Source organism: Elephas maximus, chromosome 19, assembly GCF_024166365.1.
Source record: "Elephas maximus indicus isolate mEleMax1 chromosome 19, mEleMax1 primary haplotype, whole genome shotgun sequence".
In the NCBI taxonomy this organism is placed as follows: Eukaryota; Metazoa; Chordata; class Mammalia; order Proboscidea; family Elephantidae; genus Elephas; species Elephas maximus.
The window spans coordinates 34,458,136-34,481,303 of record NC_064837.1 but is presented as its reverse complement, the minus strand read 5'-3'; the positions used below and the strand labels follow the sequence as shown (position 1 = coordinate 34,481,303).

At 38.5% G+C, this 23,168-nt stretch overlaps 1 protein-coding gene and 1 non-coding gene across 2 annotated transcripts in view; one reads left to right on the top strand and one right to left on the bottom strand.

Annotated features, from left to right (window-relative positions):
- Nucleotides 1–2,675: 2,675 nt before the first annotated feature.
- Nucleotides 2,676–23,168, top strand: part of CLTC (clathrin heavy chain) — a 66,215-nt gene continuing 45,722 nt past the window's right edge. Inside the window, exon 1 of the mRNA XM_049858844.1 lies at nucleotides 2,676–3,022. Coding sequence (XP_049714801.1) covers nucleotides 2,981–3,022 — 42 coding nt within the window. The 5' untranslated portion in view covers nucleotides 2,676–2,980. The remainder of the gene's footprint in view (nucleotides 3,023–23,168) is intronic.
- On the bottom strand, nucleotides 15,283–15,390 carry LOC126063323 (U6 spliceosomal RNA). Its single transcript, XR_007514268.1, has one exon. It is a non-coding gene; the product is annotated as a U6 spliceosomal RNA (small nuclear RNA).

Sequence of the window (23,168 nt, the reverse complement as noted above, 5' to 3'; positions counted from 1 at the left end):
GTTTTTAAAATGTCAAGTTAAAAGGCATTATTAACCTTAGTGCCAGGGCTGCTTGAAGATAATAGCTACAGAGGAATCCTACAATGAAGGTTTTTTTGAGATGTCATTCCCATTAGGAATTAGTTCCTGGTATAAAATAAGGAGCACTATAAAGGTTTGCTGTATAGGTTTTGAGAAACTAGCACTCCTCATTCATGAGTTGGAATCGACTAGATGGCACTGGGTTTGGTTTTTTTAGCACTCCTCAAAACAGACCAAGCAATGTAGTTTTTGCTAATGGCAGTTGCTGTGACTGACGGTAAGGGCCTACTGTTGATGAACATTCTGGTTAAAAAGTGCTTCAAATTTAAAGAGTCGACCATTTATTTAACATGGTACCTTGCTAGACCAGGGTTATGATTCATTCATAGCAGCAGTCTTATTAAAAGACTATGTGATAGTTGGGGAAAAAAAATCTGGGTCGCAGGGTTTGTTTCCTGGCTTATTTAGGTATTGCTGTAGTAACTGTTAACAGTGCCTCAGCCTTTCGGGTTTCTACAGTAGGGATTCTCAACCTTTCTCCTGTCTCTACACCATTAAAGAACAGCATAAAAAGCATGTCTTATTACCTCACCCAAATTTTGATCTTTAAAAGGCATAGTTTTATTTTTTTTTAAATGTTTACCATCTGGACCTTTTTACTCTTGAAAAAAATTGGATTTGTTTATAGTGCTCAAAATGCACTAGTATACTGCAGTCTATTTTTTCTTCTCAAATTATTTCTGAAAATAATGCGTTCATTAGATTTCTGTGTATGATGACACCGCAGTCACTTTAAGAGAAACTCAGTACACTTTTTTTGTTAGATACTCCATACTAAGTATCCAAGATAAATCAACTGCTTTTGGGATTTCAAATATACTTTAAAATTACAGGGTCTGTACGAAAATGCAAGACACTAATAGAAGAAAAAAATTGGTAGCTGATTCATGATATATAGCTCTTGTATCCAAGAACCTGAGACTGAAATGATTAAGCTAGTGCCTTTGACTATAATAAAACAGTAGCTCCCTTAGATTTCTGAGGATTGATCTACTTCCAAAAAGGATTTAAAGCAGCTATTAGACTCGTAGTAGAAAGATGCTTTCAAATGTTGCAGAATACACATCTTCAAGTATTTGGTTTAACAATACAAAACGAAATTTTGCTCAGCATAGATGTTCTCTCTTGTAACATGGTGGCAAGGCTTTTCTTTACAAAACAGTCTCTAATCACTTTCTTACCTACCACACATTCTTCTCTCATCCTTAGTGAGACAAAAACAGCTAAAATGAGTAAGGAGACTTTTCACACTAAGCAAAACTGCTTAATATAGAAAACAAAATTATAGTTTTATGTTTAAGTGAAAAAGGCACTAAAAAAATTGTGTATTTGAGTTTTTCTCGAAAAAATAACATCTTACAAGAAATGAAAGCCACAGAAGCCTTTATCCTTTATTGATTCAATTATTAAATACTATTAACACCTTATACGTTAGCAATAAGGTGCTGAGGTTATTATTAATGGACAATGAATGCTGTAGATACCTTAATGCTGTTAGAAGATACGATGCCCCGTCTTTGAAGCATTTATATTCCCAAACATTGCTAAACCTAGAGGCACTGTTGAGGTGGTCCCACTGAAATACATGGCTAATAGTTCATCCCTTTCCTCCACGCGTGGACGTTAACCTCACGTAGGAAAAATCTTTCAAGCACCCGTAACTGAATAATCCAAATCTTTGAGACTCAGAATGATTTGACGTAGCTAAAAAGAAAAGCTTCTTGCTACAATTTTGGTCAGACCTTCTAGCTTATTTATGATATTCAAACTCTTTACACTGGACTATTTGATTACTAAACTAGGCGGATAGATGTCCTCCAAAATGTCCGCAGAAACCTTAAGAGAAGCTATCACAAGGCCAGCTGGAGATACCTCATAAATGGCCTTCACTGTCCTTTGAGCCAAATATTTAACACCCGAGGAGAACGCTGGTTCTAGTTAGAATCCGCGCGTCATGTTCTCCAACCGTCAGAAGCGCGTGTGTAGTGATTGCGAGGATTTAAAACCCCATTTCGCTGCCCCAGTCCTGGAGATGTAAGAAACCACCCACTATAAAAAACCAGGCGGGGGAGGAGTGCGGCAGCTAGCTGCCAAGAGAGCGCTCTGCGGGGAAGCAGTTTCCCTGAGTCACGGACAGGGTGGGAGATCGGGCTCATCAGCCCACGCCTCGTCTTCGTAAGGCACCCAGTTTAAATAGGCAAGGGTCACAGGGGAAGGAGCAGCACCCGCCGCTCCTTAAGGTGGCCCAACCGCCACCTCATTCCCAGGAGACTCCGCATTTCCCGAGAACCCGCTCTTCATTCCGGCAGCGATCAGCCGACCCTTCCCTACCAGCGTCACGTGCGCCCGGAAGTATGTGGGTGGGACTTGAACCGCCCACGGAAATGACGTAGTTGCCCCTTGTCGCATGATGTGGCAAAATGCAAAAAAAAGGGGGGGTAGGGAATAGAAGGAGGCTGGGGGAAAGTGATGAGTCCAAAAAGTAGTCCCTTCGGTGCTTATATTAACACCCGTGTAGCATCAGTACGCGAGGCTCTCGGCGCACTGCGCCCCTAATTCCTCCGCCCGGCAGTATCGCGGCACTCTGTGGAGGGGTACATAAAGCGGAGGGGGTGAGGCGACTTGGGCGGAGTTCTGTCGCCGGGATCCCTCCGCAGGGCTCAGCCGTTTCCGGAGTCTGCGCTGCGCCCGGTTCCGCCATTGCGGCTCTCCTGGCCCCTGGAGCCTCCGCCCCCGACCCGAGCTCTTTCGTCTGCCTGCCAGTTTCCTGCGTCCCCGGAGAGTATCCTACTGAGCCCAGCCTCCCCCTCCCCCTTCTCCTCCTCTCCCTTGGAGAGCCCGGGCAGCCGCTGCCCCGCAGTCCCAGTGACAGGAGGAGACCGTACCCCCCGACAGCGCCATGGCCCAGATTCTGCCAATTCGTTTTCAGGAGCATCTCCAGGTGCGGCTGGGCTCGGGCTGGTGAGGGCTGCGGAGAGGGTAGGAAGGAAGGAAGAAGCTGGAGTATAGGCCTAAGCAGAAAGAGCGGTATCGGGGGGTGGGAGTGGTGGGTGTCGGTGCCTGGGATAGATGGAGGGGGGCCTGTCTTGGAAAGCTTAACGGGTTAAAGAAATCTTGTGAGGCTTGGTTGGAAAGGACAAGAGTCAGGGTGCAAAGGGCGTCATTGCTAGGCCTGGATCTCAGGATCTCTCTACCTTGCTTCCTGGATGGGAAGAACTGCATGTACTAACTCCCCCCTCCTTGTTTTTTTCCGTTCATTCATTTGGGTAGGTGGATGGGGAGAGATTTTCTCCTGTTTCTCCTGGAGCATGGATTCTCATTACCCCTTGGGCCATTCGGGGGCTGTCATTTCTCATTGCCTTTCTCCCTCTCCACCTTCGTGTCTGCACTAAGGAGTTGTGGGGCGGGTGGGTTGGGGAGGAGCAACCTTTTTTCTTCCTCCCTCTGCGGCTCTCAACTGGGAAAGGCACCTTCCCCCGGGGTGGGGGGCGGGGGGGAGGCGGCCTTGTATCTTGCCTTCCCTAAGGCAGTAGAAACAAGGTCACAGAAGGAGTTTAGAATGGGGGAACGTATTTCTCAGGGCGGTGTCAATCTCAGGGTGCTTGGGGTCAAGGTCCCTGGGGGAATTAGCCTTTTTCCGTTTCTTGATTTCTCTAGGAGTGGTGTGTCTCTTAGCCCCTCTTTGGTTCTAGGAGGTAGGGAAGGAGCTCTTCAGAGGTTATTTTGGGGTCTGCTGGAGTCTAGCAGATTGTTGTGCGCTTGGCGTGAGTAGCTCCTTCAGGATTTTTTGGAATTAAAACAGCTATGGGGATAGAGCACACCTGCTTTGAGACGTTTGTCCAGGGTTGTTTGGTCTGTAATTGGCTTCCCTTTAGTAGGTTCTAGAATTTTTTCCCTACCGTGTCTTATCCTGGAGGCAACGTAACTGTTGTCTTATCTGGCAGCATGTCCTGGCTGGGCTAGGCAGGTGATCATTGGAGGGCTTGACTGAATTAAGCCTTTTGAGCTTCTGATTTTCCAAGTTCACCAATCCTGCTTCTATCTAGTTTTCATTTTGGCTGAAATAATTCATTCATATTAACTTGTTTTCTTGTCACATACCCTCTTAAAGAGGTCTGCCTAAACTCAGTCTTCTGAAGAGCAAGTTTCATACATAATGTTAGAGGACCCAGTGGTATACACATAACACTAATATTAGTAACCTATTGGATATTTTTCCATTCAAGGCAATTTTATTTACTTTCTTCCATTTCATTAACAAGAATCCCCGGAGGATTCTTGTTAATAAAAAGGTTTAATATTCAAGATGTGAGTAACATAATTTCATAGTTCTTTACAGCTGTTATCATTTTAACTTGCATCAAGAAATTCTTTTTCTTTAAGACTTGAATTGTAATGAATAATAAACCTTTACCTGTAAAACTAGTTAAATAGTGTACTTCCTTCAGTCATCGGTAGTTTGCAGAATAATTCATCTGAAGTAATGGAATATACCTCGGCAATAAAACCACTATATTACAAAGGATTTAAAAACGTTAAGTAACAGAATGGACATGGAGAAATTATTTTTTTATGTTCAATCCAGTTGCTGTGTTTACCTCTGTTAAAGGGGGCTGGTAATTGAATATGGAGGGTTAGAAAAATACTGGTTTTAGGTGTGCGGAAACCGCAGGCTCTTCCTCACAGTAAAGTGCATTTGAAATAAGCCTTTTTGTAGATGAATGTTTGTAAGTCATACACAAGAGAAGCAGGTACAGCTGCTGCTTAGTTTACATGGCTGAGGCATATCAGTTACCGCTGAGTTGAATTCAACTCATGGCAATCCATGATATAACCCACTAGTAAATCTTTTTGGTTGACCGATGGTGGTTTGAGTAATAGCTTATTTTTATTAAAGAGGAGACAAGAATTGTTAAATGATTGCACAAAACAGAATCCAGCCTTATCACCAACTGAAGACATTTAATACAGGCCTGATTTCTAAGTGGTCTGAAGTTTCTCCAGTTACTTGAGTGAAGCCATTTCCTTCTCAAATAATTTGAAAGTTTTGAGTATAAAGTAGCTTTGTGAATATACTTTAAAAAAAAAAGATATCCATTTTTTGGAGTGATAAACTTAGCTATTGTATGCTCGAGCTGATAATGATTAAATTGCAGAGAGAGTCAAATTATCAACCTCTTCCAGGATAATTATCTCCTGACTTCTCATCTTTATCCTCTCCTTTTTTTTTTTTAGTTAATAAGAATTATTTTAATTGGCAACTTAAGTCTTTGACCTCTGACCCTCTGCCAGCTTGCTAAATAGCAGAAAACTTTCTGAAACGCTTTGGATAAAAACTGGGAACAAGAAATGAGGAACTTAAGTTTGGAGCTTTAGCTCGTTATAGCTTCAAAACCTGAACTGTAAATGAATTTATTTTTGTAGGCCTTAACTACATTGACCAGTTGAAGGATCTGTCATTGAGGGTTGGATCTGCGTCAAATGAATATTAATATTTTAAGTTATGCGGTTTTTTTTTTTTTAAGGATGTTTAGGCTGATAAAAAGCCTGTTGCTGTTGAGTCAATTCCAGCTCATAGCGACCCTAGAGGACAGAGTAGAACTGCCCCATAGGGTTTCCAGGGAGCACCAGGTGGATTCAGACTGCCGACTTTTTGGTTAACAGCTGTAGCTCTTAACCATTATGCCACCAGGATTACATTTAGGCTGATAGCTGTCAACAAATGAGTGCATATTTGGGTAAGACATTACAAGAGTGGCAGATTCTAAAAAATACTAGGCCATATATAAATTATTGCCTGGAATTCTCAATTCTTGGCACATTAAGTATCTTTATGCCAGTTGACATATTCCACTGTATTCCTGGGTTGCAGAGGGTCTGCGATTAAGATTCTACCCACCGTGTTCCGCGACTTTCTGCTTAGTCCATAAATGTAGGCATGGAATGTGTTGTGAGTTGCATAATGGAGATTCTTGCTATGGTTTTTGTTTGCAAAGAGAAAGCAATGCTAAGTATTACTGGAATATGCTGTGTGCTTAGCTGTACCATCTCGAAGAGGCATACTGTTCGGAAGTATGCTGTATTCTACCCTGGAAATAGCTTAAAAAAAAAAAAAAAAACCGTTGCCGTCCAGTTGATTCCAACTCATAGTGAACCCTATAGGACAGAGTAGAACTGCCCCATAGGATTTCCAAGGAGTGGCTGGTGGATTTGAACTGCCTTCCTTTTGGTGAGTAGCCGTAGCTCAACCACTGTTGCTAGAGCTCCAGGGAAATAGCCTAGAAACTTAAAAGGTGTCATATTCTTTTCAGACTTTTCCTAATGGTCAGTTTACTCATCTTAAAGAGGTGTGGCTACTTCTTGTGAATGTGCTTTCACTATGATTAGGAAATAATTTAAGATGTGGAACTGTATGTGTGTAGAACCGCAATGATTTTCATTTTCATATGAAGTGAAATTCATAATTTTTAGGAACCTTGTATTTTGCTCTTGGAACAATTTTTTCTGTCTGTAATTATAATTTGTACCTTGGTCTGAAAAGGTTCCATTTATATTGAGTTCTCAGATTCTGTGCTAAATTATTTATAAATATATTCAACTCTTAACGATATTTGAATTATATTTAACAATTTTTATCTGCTAGTATTACACCGACGTGGCTTTTGCTCTTTTAGGGCTGCTGTCAAATCTGCAATGATAGAAACGTCCACTAGCTGCATACTGATATTGAACATGTGAGACGTGGCTCATGTGACCAAGGAACTGAATTTTTGACTTTTATTTCTTTTTAATTAAATGTAAATACAAGATGTGGGTGTCCGGCTACCACCAGTGACTGCCCTGACAGGGAACACAACAGAGAATCCCGATGGAGTAGGAGGAAAAATTCTAGTAAAAAGACCGGGCTTAATGGTCTTACTCAGACTGGAGGGACCCCAGAGGTGATGGCCCCTGGACTCTCTGTTAGCCCAGAACTAAAGCCATTCCTGAAGCCAACTCTTCAGACAAAGATTAGACTGGACTATAAGATGTAAATGATACTGGTGAGGAGGGTGCTTCTTAGATCAAGTAGACACAGGAGACTATGTGGGCAGTTCTGTCTGGAGGTGAGATGAGAAGGCAGAGGGGGACAGGAGTTGGTTGAATGGGGCGCGGAAATATAGGGCCAAGGGAAGGAGTATGCTGTCACATTGTAGGGAGAGCAACAATGTGTGTGTAAGTTTTTGTATGAGAAACTGACTTGAATTGGAAACTTTCACTTAAAAGCACAATTAAAAAATGTAAATACAACATGTGGATCTTTACTACTGCATTGGACTGCGTGATTATGGACTATACTGATGTACTTTGTAAGACTGAAGGTTTATCTCACCACTCATATTTATATACTTAGAACATTTTGTTAGGGAAAATTAAAACTCAATCAGAAGTTTTAATACTGTCTCTGTTAGGGCGAGGTGATGGTAATCAAATGCCTAGTGAGTGGAGGGAGCTTGTTATGAGCTGTAAATGTGGCTGGGTGCTTTCAGGTCTTCACTTAATCCCCCCAGATTCAGTTCTTAAAGGGTTGAAAAAGATGAGACTCAGTAAATAGAGCCCAAGAGTACACAGTGTCAGAATGGGATTTGAACCCAGGTCTTCTGACACAATATTTCAAGGAAATAGAAAAATTGGCCTTAAGGAAGTTTTATAGTACCCTAGTGTGCTTTTTCCTGTTGGACTTTGGTGCAGAGAGTTGACACCTCTTGTTCAAGTTGTGATTAGTGACTTGGTATAGTGGATAGAGTAAGAATCTGGGGTTGTTTAGACAAGTGTGGCCCAATATAAGTCATATAATGTAATAATTTTATGTTTTGTAGTAACCATATTAAAAGTAAAAAACTGGTGGAAATAATTTTAATATATTTTAATTTCATATACCCTACATACCCCAAATATCATTTCAACACATAATCAGTACAAAATTTACTAATGAGGTATTTTACATTCTTTTTTTTTTTTTACACTAAGTTTTCAAAATCTGCAGTGTATATTATACTGAGAGCCCTGGGGCTCAGTGGTTAAGAACTGGGCTGCTAACCAAAAGGCTGGCGGTTTGAATCCACCAGCCACTCCTTGGAAATCCAGTGGGGGCAGTTCTGCTCTGTCCTGTAGGGTCACTATCAGTCTGAACCAACTCGATGGCACATAACGTTTTATACTTACAGCACATCTCAAATCTGACCTTATTTTTGTCAGGAATACTAGATCTGTCTTTAGATTTCAAAAAAATTTACAGATTGGAAAAGCAGATTTGCATATCCAGGTTATTCCAAACTTACTTAAATTTTCCAATAATTGAGTAAAATACAGTTCCCCAGTTACAGCTACATTTCAAGTGGTTAATTAATACAACATGTAGCTGCCATATTTATTATTAGCACAGGTTAAGACTAATTTCTTCTTTTTCTCTGTCAAATAGACATGTTGTTAATTGTCGTTTGAGTTGATTCCGATTCAGAGACACCCCATGTGTACAAAGTAGAACTGCTCCGTACTGTTTTCAAGGCTGTGATCTTTTGGAAGCAGATTTCCAGACCTGTCTTCCAAGGCGCCTATGTGTGGTTTCAAACCATCAAGCTAGTCAATACCTAAAATAGACACACTACCTCACAAAGTTACTGTGAAGGTCTGAAATGTATGTGAAAGTACCTGCTGCAGCACTTTAGGAACATTAGTTCTTAGCTATGTAATTTTTGTCCAGTGCATTTTATTCAAGTATTTCTCAGTCAGCGACACAGTATTTCATTCGCAGACCCAGATTTTTATGAGCTGTGCATATTCGGGCTAAGTGCATTCACCGAAGGTTTGAGTCCTGTATACCAGGCACGGTGTTACACTGTGGGTACAAGATGAGACTCAACAGACTGCACCTTGCATTCATGGTCCCGCTAGTTAGTTGTCAGAGACTGTCCACACATCATTACAGCCATGGGTGTTGTCTACTTGATTGCTGATCTCTTTTGTATTTGAACATTTGCTATTGTGCAGGACTTCATACAGACATTCATATGGTGTAAAACTGATACTGCTCTAAACCTGTGCCCAAAAGAAAGATATTTTTAAGCTAACCTTTCATTATATTCCTTGAGTTCTCATTGTGTGCCACTGATAACGTTTTAAATTAGTGTTCTTGGTTAGATCTAGGAGCCCTGGTGATGCAGTGATTAAAGCATTTGACTGCTAATGGAAAGGTCATCGATTCAAACCTACCAGCCCCTCCATGGGAGAAAGATGTGGCAGTCTGCTTCTGTGAAGAAGCAGCCTTGGAAACCCTGTGGGGCAGTTCTACCCTGTCCTATAGGGTCGCTATGAGTCGGAATTGACTCCACGGCAGTGGGTTTGGGTCAGATATATGAATCATATCTGATAAAACGCCCATAGGGAAGGCCTTTGTTAGTGTCGCTATATGTCTTTATAAGTTTGTAGCTGACTTTAAGTCTTTATGTTAAACTGAGACTGTTTCTCTAAATTCATTTATATATATGCCATGCTAAAGTTACTTCATAAAATCAACTTGTCCTGTAAGCCACAGCTCTAGGTGGCTGTGCCACCCCCCCACCCCCCCCCACCCCGCTTCAAGTGCCTGTGGCTAATGCTGTTAACTCAAAGGGATGGCTAGAAGCTTGGATCTGGATGTATTAGGGAAAACCCCTGTCAGACTTGAAATTTGTGAATCTCGTGTGTTGTGGAAGATATAATTTAAGATAGCTCTGTCCTATTATGGGGGAATAACTAGCCATCAAGTCTTCATTGCCCTGAAATCTACAAAATAAAGATAAACTGACTGTTGTACCTTTTTGAGTACCTACTGTGTGCCAAGAACTGTACCAAATATTTTATACACATTATTATCAAGAAAACCCTTTCAGGTAGGTTAGGTTATAGCCTTATTTTACAGATGGGGAAACTGAAGTTCATAGCAGTTAACTTGTAGAGTTATACAGATAGCGTGCGGTCGTGCTAACACTTGTTCTTTCACTGTGGCATGTTGCCTTATTTGGTGAGTGATCTGTATAATTTGAACTGTAAAATACCACCACAGTGTGTTTGCGTCATGTTTTGGTACTTTTTTGGCACATACATTCAAGTCAGAATCTGTTTTTAGGGTAATAATCTTTTTAGGTGCTGGTGCACCAGTTTTTGACTTTTCTATGCTTTAAACAGTTATTTAGATACCTTTTTTTTCAGGACTTTATCCAAATTCCTACTCTGAATTTATGCAGAATGATTGGGGTCAGGTTAACTTGTAACCAGGATTAACTATATACGTCTCATAAGGCTGAACTTCTCAAACTTTTCTATAGACTTTAATGACAAGAGAGTGAACGTGTTCTAGTCTGGAAGGCACTTGTGAAAGCAGGAAAGTTCTGCTTTCTATTTTTTTATGTATCATGTTTTTGTATTTTTCTAATGTAAAACTTGAATAGAACTCAAGAAGACAGTTGTGCTTAAGAGGGGAGGGAGGGAGAGTAGAACATTGTTACTCAGTTTGAGGAGCATAACCATAGAGGGTAAAATGGTTACAAACATGTGGCACTGTCATTTGGAGGCAGAACTACCAGTTAATATTAATACTACCTGTTTTGAATCATTAGGTAAATAAGAACTTTTAAATTCTGAAGTAAAGCAGATTTTAAAGGTTTTTGTGAAAAGGAACTGGGTCCATTAAAACAACATTTGCTCATATTACAGAATTCAAACTCTGCAGTGTGCTATTATGGAAAATGCCTCAGATGTTTAATCTGAGCTTTGTCTCTGATCATTTAATGTTTTTAGCTTGTCTCAACTTCCTTATTTATAAAATTAAAATAATACTTCCTGGGCAGTTTTGAAGTTAGACTGGGGTATGCATTTGTGTTTATATCGTAATAATTATTACATGTTGTATGCCATCAAATCAGTTCCAACTCATATTCCATGAAGATGCACAGGTACCCTCTCCCTACCATCTTGGGAGTAGTTGTCCTTTATCCAGTTGAGTTGAATGTATATGTCATGATAAAGGAAAGAGCTGTTATTGAAGCCAGGGTCTTAGCATTGCACCAAACTCTTTCCTCTTTCTCATTTTCTGTATCCAGTTCATTTCTGGAGTAGGGAAAGGAAGAATCCTCATAATAGTGCATAGTGGAGGCCCTGGGGATTGCAGTTTTTGATGACCTCCATCTGCTGAAACTGTGGGACTCGTAGTGGATGGAAAATGAGAATTGGTTTGAGAGTTGCTTGCATTTGTCTCTGATCAGCTGCTCATTTAAAAAAACCACCAAAGTGGACAGGGAGAACCCAAAGAGTACCCATATAACTCTAAGCTTGGCAAACAGCTGAACTCAGTGGCAGGGGGTTTGGACTTTGGATAGATCTCATTATTTGAGGATGAATAACTGGGAAAAAAAATACAGGGAGTGCATGTTTTAGAAAAGCTTGTGTCTTTCCCCATTCTCGGCAGTACTCTGTACTGGCTTTATTGAACTATGCAAATCTAAGGGCGGCACTTGGAGGGAAATGAAGGTGATTTATTTTCAGGCTGCTAAAGGACTAAGTGACTTCAGTGGTAATGAAGACACTGGTGTAAAAAATGCATATGTAGTTTAAATAAAATGGTTTGTGAAATGTAAAGAGCATAAAAACATTTCCAAGTTAATGATTTTATAGTTTTAAATGTCTGTATAAACTAAGTCAAAAGACTACCTGAATTATACGTTAAAAATACCTAATTCCTAAGAGTTTCTAACTTAAAAGGACTGAAAACATTTGTGTGTTTATTTTGAGGAAAATTCACATAACATAAAATTAACCAGTTTAAAGTGAAAGATTTAGTGTCACTTAGTACATTCGTGAGGAGCCCTGGTGGCACAGTGGTTAAGCACTCAATTGCTAACTGAAAGATCAGCGGTTTGAACCCACCAGCCACTCGGCAGTAGAAAGATGTGGCATTCGTCATCCATAAAGATTTACAGCCTTGGAAACCCTATAGGGCAGTTCTGTTCTGTCCTATAGGGTTGCTGTGCGTTGAAATTGACTTGACAGTAATGGGTCGGTATATTCACAGTGTTGTGCAGCTATCATCTTGTCTAGTTCCAAAACATTTTCATCATTCCAAAAGGAACTCCATACCCATTGACCTATCTCTTCCACCTGTTACCTCACTTGTTACCTAGCTGCTGGCAAACCGCTAATCTGCTTTCTGTCTCTGGATTTACATACCTAATGTGGATATTTCATATATATGGAATCATGCAATGTTTGTGACCTTCTGTGTCTAGCTGCTTTCACTTAGCATAATGTTTTCAAGATTCATCCATATTGTAGCACGTATAATTCCTTCCTTCCTTCCTGGCTAAATAATATGTATGGCTGTATCGCATTTTGTTTATCCATTCATCTGTTGACAGTCACGGGTTCTTTCCATCTTTTGGCTGTTATGAATAGTAATGTTATGAACATTAGTGTACAGGTATTTGAGTACCTGTTTTCAGTTCTTTTGTGTATATATCTAGGAGTGGAATTGCTAGTCACGTTTATGGCAATTCTGTGTTCAACTTTTTGAGGAATCACAAAACTTTTCCACAGAAGTTGTATTATTTTACATTCCCATCAGCAGTGTACCGGGGTTCCAGTTTCTTTACATCCACTGCAACACTTGTCAGAAGCCTTTGGGCGAGGGTAGAGGGTAGTCTCATTGGGAAGATGAATACTTACTTTGTGTATGTGGTATTTTTAGATCTGTGTGTTCTCTCCTAGCTTTGCAGCCCTGCTTTCCCATTAATTTTGTGTCCTCCTTTAGATTGTGTGTGTGTTTCTTCTGAGACACCACATATACCCACACCTATATCTGGGCTAGGCATGCGTCCCTCTAACTTATGACACCGTTTTAATTGCATGTACCTGTTCTGGACTGAGGGGTAATAGACCCTTCATTCTAGAATTCTTTATGCATCAGTATACTCTCTGGCACACATTAGCTGCTCAGTAATTGTTTAAATATGGGATTTTTGGAAAAACTATTACAGATCTAAGATGAGATTTGAAATACTTTTTAAAGTTTTTCTACTGGAACCAGAAAAAAAATTTAGAAAAATATTGACATCATCTGTGGCATGCAGAATAAGTTGAAAACAGAACAGAAAGACCCATGGAGATACTGAGTTTATATAACAAAATACACAGAAACATTGATCCTGAAGGCAATTGCAGGATTGTCTCTGTGGAGTTGGAATTAGCAATGTGGAAGATTAAGTATATGAGTTTTAAGTTCAGAGGGAAATTACAGAATTAAAGATGGGGGAGGTAATAGGTTACAAATCTAGAAATATAGAAACCAAAATAATTGGGATGGAAACTGTTTTTACACAGTGAAAGAAAACTTTCTTGGTATGAAAGAAGATTAAAAGGAATTTGCTATTTGAGACAAAATCAGTGAAAGGAGATCACAACCTACACAGGCGGGGGGAAGTATTAGTACCATGAATCAAAAAAGGAAGTCTACAAATATCCAGGCCACTCCCTCTCCCTGACACAAAAATCAAGGTGATCTTAGTTTTTAACACTGAGTATCAGACAGCAAAGCAATCTATAGGGTTTTGAGATGGAATTTTTTTCTCTTTTTAGGGCACATGAGCTACAATTTGAACTCTAATTTTTTTAAATTTATTTTTTATCTCAAAGGTTTTTTCCTCAGTAGTAATGACAGATTTATAGTTTAACACCAAGTTACAAAAAGGAGGTGATTTAACTACAAAACATATACTTAAATCAAGTAATAAAATATTGAATTGATATTAAGTTGTCAAATAGTAGGTACTCAATAGATGTTAATAGAAAATAAATCTTTATCATTTTATTGTTGATGTTTTGAACTCCCTAAATGTATTAAATGGTTTAGAGCGCGCCTGTAATTCTTCATGCTGCTTGTCTCCGTTCGTTCGTTCACTCAGTTGAACTTGTAACTCATCGCACCTGACGGGCTCATGATGTTCGGAATGATTCACACAAGTAGAAAATGAATAATAATGGTGGTGTGTCTAATTCCCGAATAGGCCTGTCAGTGTAGGATAGAAAAATGCATGATTGTGTGCAGTAGTGATGGAGTTGAGCTGAATGTAACACTGGACCCCTTCTTAAAAATACTTCTAGAAAGTTGTCATAGAGTGCAGTTTCTTCAGGAACCTTGCAGTTTTAATAGTAAGGAAACTGACCACATGTTTTAATTACTGTTAGCGGGAAACCAAGTCCTTGGTTTCTCTCCAGGTAGATTAAAATTATCCTTTGAGGGTTTTTAGGAAAAGTCAGTACTAAGTATTTATTATGTTCTTGAACCCTCAAGGTAAGCCTCCTTTCTGGTTCCCTAAAGGAATGCTTGGATAGCCCACAAGCCCCCACCCGAAACTTATAATCAGTGATAAGTTTGGTAACGTTTGGTTGTTTTGGGCCAACTGATTGGCATTTATACAGGAAAGAGATCACCTTGGGGAATCATAACCCACTTGAGGAGTAAAAACTTCCTTATATTCCCCTGCAGCCTGGTCAATATTTCATCTAATTATTTTGTTACTATTTTTAAAGAATGAGTCAAAAGTTGAAGTTCTTGATTTGCAGTCAGCAGTTGCTTAATAGTTTATCAGAGGTAACTGTCTCTAGCTTCGAGTTCCTGTCTGATTGGATTACGTACAACTCGAGTAAATGTCCAGAGTCAAAAATTAATTTGGGGGAAATAGACTTTAAATATTAAAGTTCCATCCTATCCCTCTCTTCAGAGACAGTGATTGTTTCAAAGACTATCATGGAGTAGAAACAAATCTAGTTGGTTTCTTCTATGAAATCTTGCTTTTAACAAAATGGTAATAGTAATCTGTGTGTTTCGGTGGGAGGTCAGCAAGAGTTAAAGGCATTTTTTATAAGTTGCTCGAAATTTATGGAGGCCACAGAAAACAATTGCTTGTATCCTGTTATTGGACGACTTAAAGGAATGCTGCATTCTCAGCGTTTTTCTTCATTTCCTTTAGACATTAGCAACTGCAGTTTTTATTTGACGTTCTGCTAGCTTCCAGGAAGAGCTCAGTAAAGTGACTGCTGTAAGCATTTCTTTTTTCTTTTTCATTTTGTAAACTGTGGTTGATACTAGTGAAGGAAGAAGATGGTTTGGAACCTTTTTTTTTTTTTCTTTAAAATATATAGAGCGCCTTACAAATTTCATGTCATCCTTGTGCAGGGGCCATGCTAGTCTTCTCTATATCATTCCAGTCTTAATATATGTGCTGCCAAAGTGAGCAGGATGTTTTAGAGCTTTTAAAGGAAATTATGCTGAGTGAAGTGGTTAGGATAGCGTATTAACCAAGTCTTTAAGCACATACTTAAAAGTATTTTTACTTTGGGATATTGTATAGCATTAACTAATGGTATAATGACAGCCAAGCATCAGCACATCTCTCTAAAATTGTTGGCCTTTTAACTCTGTAGTGCTTTTTTTTTTTTTTGCCTATTAAGTCTTTGTCAAGATACGAGATTCACTTACATAAAAGGTGACTGAAATAGGACTATATACACAGAGAGCACTTATAAAATAGCTTCATCTGAAATACAGCAGCTCATACATACTTCCTTTATTCTAACTGTTCAGATGAAACAAGGAGGAAGGATCTGGAAAGTGTAAAGCCAAGCACTAATTGTGAAACATAAGTTCTTAATAATGCTTTCATAAACACGAGTTTTACTGTATTTTGATTTTTAGCTGATACAGCTGGTAAATGAGTTCTGTTCCCTGGTTTTACTAGTCGTTCATTAAGAAACAAACGCCTTGACTATTCTTATAGAGAAACTGATTTCTAATGAATTTATTCCCATCTGGTCAGATTTAAGAACTGCTGGTTGAAATTAACAGGCTCAAGCAAATCTGTTAACTCTTTCAGTTATGCAGTGTTTGTAGGCACAAACATAGTTGTGGTAGATGGCTGAGATAAAGCCTTTGTGCTAATGGAGAGTTGTCTTTGGCTAGTCAGAGAATTGGGCATTGAAAAATAGGTTTATTTGGTTGTGTGTCCTTTTTAATTTTCTGCCCTTTTGAATAAATTAATACTATTGGATTAAATATATTTGTGACTCTTTTAATGATATCCTCATAGTTTGGTGATTAATGTATTCTAACGAGGTGCTGACTCACCATACTGGGTTTCCTGATGCCTTGATTTATCATGGTTTTCCCATTCTGTCTTTAGCAACACATGTTTCGAACAAAGCAGTTGGCCCACTTAAGGCTTGAATATGTAATTATGGAGCACGATATCTAAAGCAGTTGGACCATCTGTTCTGGAACAGCATGTATCATGATACCATAGTCCCAGAGCTAGATAACTGTAAAAGTACAGAAATTCCTAAAATTTAGAGTGCTTATGTGCCCTCACACTGTTCTAAGTGTTTTTAAGCCAAACCCAGTGCCATCAAGTTGATTCTGACCACAGTGACCCTATAGGATAGGGTAGAACTGCTCCATAGGAGCTCCAAGGCGGTAAATCTTTATGGAAGCAGACTGCCATGTTTGTCTTCTGCGGAGGAGCTGGTGGGTTCAAACCACCCACCTTTTGGTTAGCAGTGGAAGGCTTAACCAGTGCGCCACCAGGGCTCCCCCCTAAGTACTTTTTGCCTGTAGCAACCCCGTGGGACAGAGTAGAACTGCCCAATAGGGCTTCCAGGGAGCAACTGGTGGATTTGAACTGCCAACCTTTTGGTTAGCAGCAGAGCTCTTAACCTCTCCTCCACCAGAGTTCCTCTAAGTGCTTTATGTGTGTTAAATCACTGAAACCTTTCATCCGGCATCTAGGTGGGCTTTGCTCCTGCCTCTCAAACAAGGATAGACACATTCTTTCCCTCTTTTGTTTGCCACATTTACAATCAAATGTATTTTCAAAATCAAAACAGGAAAAACAAGGGTATAAAATGTTAAAAAGAAATGAGCATTTAACTTAGATTTCTGAGTCTAATATTGCTGAATTTAAAAAGTTATGCCATATTTTATGTTCAGTTGATCTTTTTGCATTTTCACACTTAGTGTTTTTGAAATTTGGGATTCGTCTTACAATCATGTACTCTTTACCTAAAAGCTTTTTTATTTTGATTAACACCTTAGATATAGAGATAGTAGTAGCTTACCAAGCAGAGACAGACCCCTTTTCTCCTGTGCTTGGAAGAAAAGCACTTGCGCGCCTGATGGAATTCTCAGTCTGTCCTAACCCTCTGCCTTAGTCATTTGATGTTTAGTGATTTCCTAGGGGAAAGATGTACCCAAACTGAAAAGTTTTTCCTTGGGCGCTAGTCTGCTAGCTAGCATTAGAACCTTGCTGTTTTTGTTTGTTTTTTCCTTTTTAAGTCTCCTGAATATGTCTGGACTCAAAGCCCTGGAAGTTCTACCCTCATTCTGTCTCACTTCTCCTTTTCTTGTCTGAAATCCCTATATAAGATAGACATCTGTCTTTACTAACTGTTCTTCACTTGCCAGAGTTTAAAGAGATTTTCCTTTTCTCTTCGTTGGAGAAAAACTTTTGAAACAGTGCTGTCCAATAAAACTATCTGCAGTGACGGGTATATTTTATATTCTGTATTCTGCACCATCCAGTATGTGGCTGTTGAACACTTGAAATGTGACTAGTGCAACTAAGGAACTGAATTTTAAATTAGATTTAATCTTAATTAACTTTAAATATCTACATAGTATTGGACAGTGCAGTGAAACTGTCACTCAGTTCTGAATGGGCAGGCATCCAGTTTGCAAGCTCATTTACACAGCATAAAATCTTGGACTTGAATTACACCAGTCACTAGTGACTAGTTTAGTTTTCATCTTTACCTTTTGAAGTTTAATCTTCCTTCCTTCCTCATTAGGTGAATTGTGTAATGAAAGTGTAATCATTACAATTTAATTTTCAAGTTCTGTAAACCCTAATGGAAGATTAGTGATTAATTCCTTTTGAAAAACTTTTTCAAAAAAACAAAAAAATTGCAGATTTTCATAAAATCAGGGTCCATCATCTAGATTATTATTAATATTTTGAGATTTTTCCTTTTTTTGCTTAAATATTTTAAATCCAGGCTGTCATGACATTTCACTTCTAAATAGCATATATCTTTAGAAAATAAGGAAGTTTTCTTACCATGGTATTTTTATAGACCCCTAACATTTAAAATTGTTCCTCATTAGCTAAGAGCCAGTCCATGTTCAGATTTCCCTGATTGTCTCCAAATATTTGGTTTGTTTAAATCAGAATCCAAGCAAGATCTATACATTTCATTCAGTTGTGTCTCTTAAGTGTCTTTTTCTTTAAGATTTTATTTTTTAAATAGTTTAAGATTTACAGAATAATTGCAAGAATGGAGCAAACAATTCCTATATATATCCTTTACCCAGATTCATCAGTTGTTAACATTATATTGCATTTGATTTATCTTCATTTGTCTTTATACCTACTCATACAAGTATATATACTTATACCAGGAAATATATATGTATATTATATATATCAGATATATATATTTTTTACTGAACTGTTTGAGAGTAAGTTGGCACATGATACGTCTTCACCCCAACATACTTTAGTGTGTATTAAGAATAGCAACGTGGACTTATATACCCACAGTACAATTATCAAAGTCAAGAAATTAACTCTGACACAATACTTATATTTCATCCTTATTCAGATTTCATCAATTCCGGTATATTCTTTATATACATAAAAAAAAAAAAGGATCATGCGTTGTGTAAAAATATCATATTGCTTTACCCATTGCTGTTAAGCCGATTCTGACTCATAGCGACCCTATAGGACAGAGTAGAAATGCCCCATAGGGTTTCCAAGGAGCAGCTGGTGGATTCAAACTGCCAGCCTTTTGGTTAGAAGCCATAGCTCTTTAACCACTGCGATACCAGGGCTCCTATGTCGCTTTAGGTTTCTTTAGTCTGGCACTTCAGATGTATTTCAAGACATGTTTTTGAAGAGTACAGATCAATTATTTGTATCGTGTCCCTTGGTTTGGGTTTACCTGATATGTTGTCATGATTCAATTCAGGTTATATACTTTTGGCAGGAATACCACAGAAGTAAAATGTGTTCCTCTCAGTGTTTCACATCTGGAGGCACATGTGAGTTCGACCTATTACTGGGGATATTAACACTGATCACTTGATGAAGGCTGTGTCTGCCAGGTTTCGCCACTTAGAAAGTTAATCTTTTTTTCCCTTAGTATTGTTTTGTTGGGAGATACTTTGAAACTATGTAAATATGTTTCTCCTTGAAATTTCATCCATTAGTATTAGTATCCATTGCTGATTCTTGCCTCAATCAGTTGTTATTATGATTGCCAAGTAATGACTAATTAAAAATCCCATCAGTTCTTTGCCATTTTTAAGTTAGCTTTCTTTTATAAGGAAGAGATTTTCCTTCTCCCTACGTATTATTTATGTTAGTGTGGAGTCCTGGATTCAAAGTCTCTTTTAATCTAGAAGAATTCTGAGAATGAATTCATACCATATATATTAAAACAAATGATGTCTTACCCATGCTGTTGTGTAAGAAGATTCTGGCCTTTGTAACTTTAGCTGGACAAAATTAAAGAGCAGTGGTAGTAGAAGAAGCCTTCATACTTTAAGAAAATTTTTTGAGAAGCTTAAGGTTTAGTTGGGTGAGGTGAACTGGGGTGTGGGGCAGATAAGGAAATATTGGTATTGAAAAGGTGTTAGGGTAAGGATACGTGTGTGTATTTGAACCAGGTGGCTTCGCATGTTTGCACATTGGGGAGAGAGTAAAATGTTTTCCATTTTACTTTATCGTGTGTATATCTTAGTCTTGAGCTCTTGAGAGTAAAGAATTCTTGATGACACTGACCTTATGCCATCTGTTTGTATTAGTTTTCTCCAGCAAAGGTATTGGAGACATACTTACCAAAGTTTTCAGAAAAATCTTAGCAATACTGCTCTACAGTACCCCTAAAAACAGGAATTAAAATAAAACAGGGTTAGAGTTAGCGTAAACGTATTACATGGGTTTGAAGATTCTGGCCTCTGCAACTTTAGTTATGCAAATTAAAGAGCAGAGTTAGAAGTTTTTAAGTGTTAATTTCCTTTTATCTGTGTCTCAGTAAATTAAGCACCAAGAAACCACTAATTTATTATCAGTAGTTAAAAGAAATTCACACCCAGAGTTTCAAACAACTTTTTGGACAGCTGAGTCAAGCAGATAGTAAAATGCAAATACAGAAAAGTTAACCTCGAGTTGGCCTAAAGTACTGATGTGTATGTACTGATAGTCTCTATTGAGCCGTTGTTATGTGTCAGACACTATTCTAAGCACTTCACATTGAATTCTGGGGTAGATATCGCCACGTTTCAGATGAAGAAACAAATACACAGAGGTAGTAACTGACTTGTCCGTGGTCATTTAAGTGTCAGGCAGGGATTTGAACCCAGGCATAAGCAATCTATAATAGCACCACCAACTAATTCTAGATGGTACTTGTATTTTATAATCAAAGTTACAAATTTGTGCTGTAGTTGTCCACTTGAATGAATAAATTTCTTTGTCCTCTAGGTTATGGAGACTGACATTCAGATAGACTATATAAAAATTAAGAATGCAGTATCTTTTTCTTCTCCCAGGCATGTTAATCCACATTGGGGTGAGGTGGAGGAGAGAGAAAAGGAAACTTTTTTTTTTTTAATCATTTGTATGTAAGTAATGAATGATTTAAAAAAAAAAAAAGTTGCCGTGGAGTCAATTCCGACTCATTAGCAACCCTATAGGACACAGTAGAGCTGCCCCATAGGGTTTCCAAGGAGTGGCTGGTGGATTTGAACTGCTGACCTTTTGGTTAGCAACCGAGCTCTTAACCACTGTGCTACCAGGAATCCACTGAATGATAGTAGGGGTCTATAGCTATTGTCGGAAACCCTGGTGGTGTGGTGGTTAAGTGTTCTGCTGCTAACCAAAAGGTTGGCAGTTCGAATCCACCAGCCACTCCTTGGAAACCCAGTGAGGCAGTTCTGCTCTGTCTTGTAGGGTCACTATGAGTTGGAATCAACTCGACGGCAACCATACAGGTTTTTTTGGCATAGCGCTACTCCAGAATTTTGGATTTTCTAATGAACCGTAATCTGTTTTCTTAACTTTGGGACTCTTAAGCTAGGCTTAAGCATCAAGTCCTGAAGTAGTACCACTTTCAGACCAGTGTCCAAAGTCTAGTCTGGAAACCAAATGAGTTACAAATTTGTGTGGTCTTTAAAAAGAAGGGAGCAGTTTAATAATTAGTATGCTTTTTTGCATGTGTCATTACTGTTTTGTTTTTTAAAGGGAGGATGGAAGTGTACGCTTTTATATATCCTTAGGGTATCTCCGAGATGCACAAACTAATTTCTGGTGAAGAAGATATTACTAGAAAGATGGGATGGGTGACTTTCGCAGTATACCCTTTGTACAGTTTACCATTAGTGTATAATAACTTCAAAAATAAGTAACACCTTTTTTAAACCTAAGTTTATTGACTCCATGTTCTTTATAACAGCAAAATAAAAGTTCCTTGAAGTTTTAAAACTTTACTATAGAAACTTCTAAGCATATCTCAAAATAGAATATCCCCTGCTTCAGCAGTAATAATATTTTGCCAATTGAAAGGATAAAAAATGTGACTGGAATTTGAACGTTATTGTATGTCTCTGAAAACTGTAGGTTCAGAGACTTGAATTTATCAGTGGCTCATTATATACAGTCTGTAATTCAGTTTTTGTGGTAGATAGTGCATAGGCTGTTAGACCTTATAATTGAGAATATTTTATTTTAATATGTACTGGTTTGAAAATAAAACCTGTTTAAAAACATGTTGCGTTTTAAAAGTTTTAATCTATACAGATATTAGCAGACATAGTTATGTAGTATGGTAACCCTTTTATATGATCCTATTTTTAAGAGTATGCCTGTAAGTCAGAATTGCAATTAATGATAGTGACTCGTTGTATTACTGTATATTTTAGCATGTTTCTTTTTTGAATATAACACTGGAAAATGTGGAAGGAGTGGTAAATGTTCTGGGCATTCTCACCGAAAAGTAACACCAGTCAGGAAAAAAGACCTAATTGGCCGTATGTGAAGAGCAAGAAGCAAATGTGAATTGTCTTAACAACTAGGAAGGGCTTTTTGGGAAAATGCAATCTTTTGTTTAATTGTGTAAAGGAGCATCACTAAGAGAAATATGGTTTTTAATATGTCTAAATATGTAGCATTGGTGATAGTTTGCCACTTGCCCCTGGTTTAGTTTTGTTTTTTAAATAAAAGATGTATGTCTGTTTTACATAAAGCATTTTGAATGATACTTGATGGTACCAGGTTTGGTTTTTTTAAATTTTTTTTTGGTTTAGTACATTTCTAACAGGGAAGGCCAAATGTAGATATAGGTAGCTCTCTTGATAGGATGTGTAATGAGAAAGACCATAAGGATTAGATAGATTGCAATGGGTGCAGGAAATCCTGCGCCTCTTTTTAACCAAATCTTGGCTTTTTATGCAAGTAGAACAGCAGCATTTGTTAGCCACGATTCTCAGTGGTTTGGCAATTAAGCAATGATGTTGTTGTCCTCCATTTTGTGATCTGACGTGGTTATCCTCCATTTTTGCATGATGCCAATTTTTGCATAACGACATGGGCTTTGGAATCTAACCATGTCAGTATGCGAGGAATAGGTGTAGTGTTTTCTTGCAGTTGTCTTACACCTGTCTCTGAAGTAGAGGGGTAGGAAAAAAGTCTTACTAGAACCATTTGTGGGTTCAGTTAGTAGTGTCTGTGGCTTGCATCCTTGTTTTACTTTTCATTTCATTATTGGATTAACACAGAGGTAATAACTGACTTGCCTGTGGTCATTTAAGTGTCAGGCTGGGACACTTTTTAATCTTAAGCCGTTATAGCTGTATCTCAAAATTGCCTTAGGTGAAATGAGTGCTTGGTGGTACTTGATAGTAGCTTAGAAGATAATTTGTTGCTTTTAGGTATGTAGCTCTGTGAACCGTATGCTACAGAAAT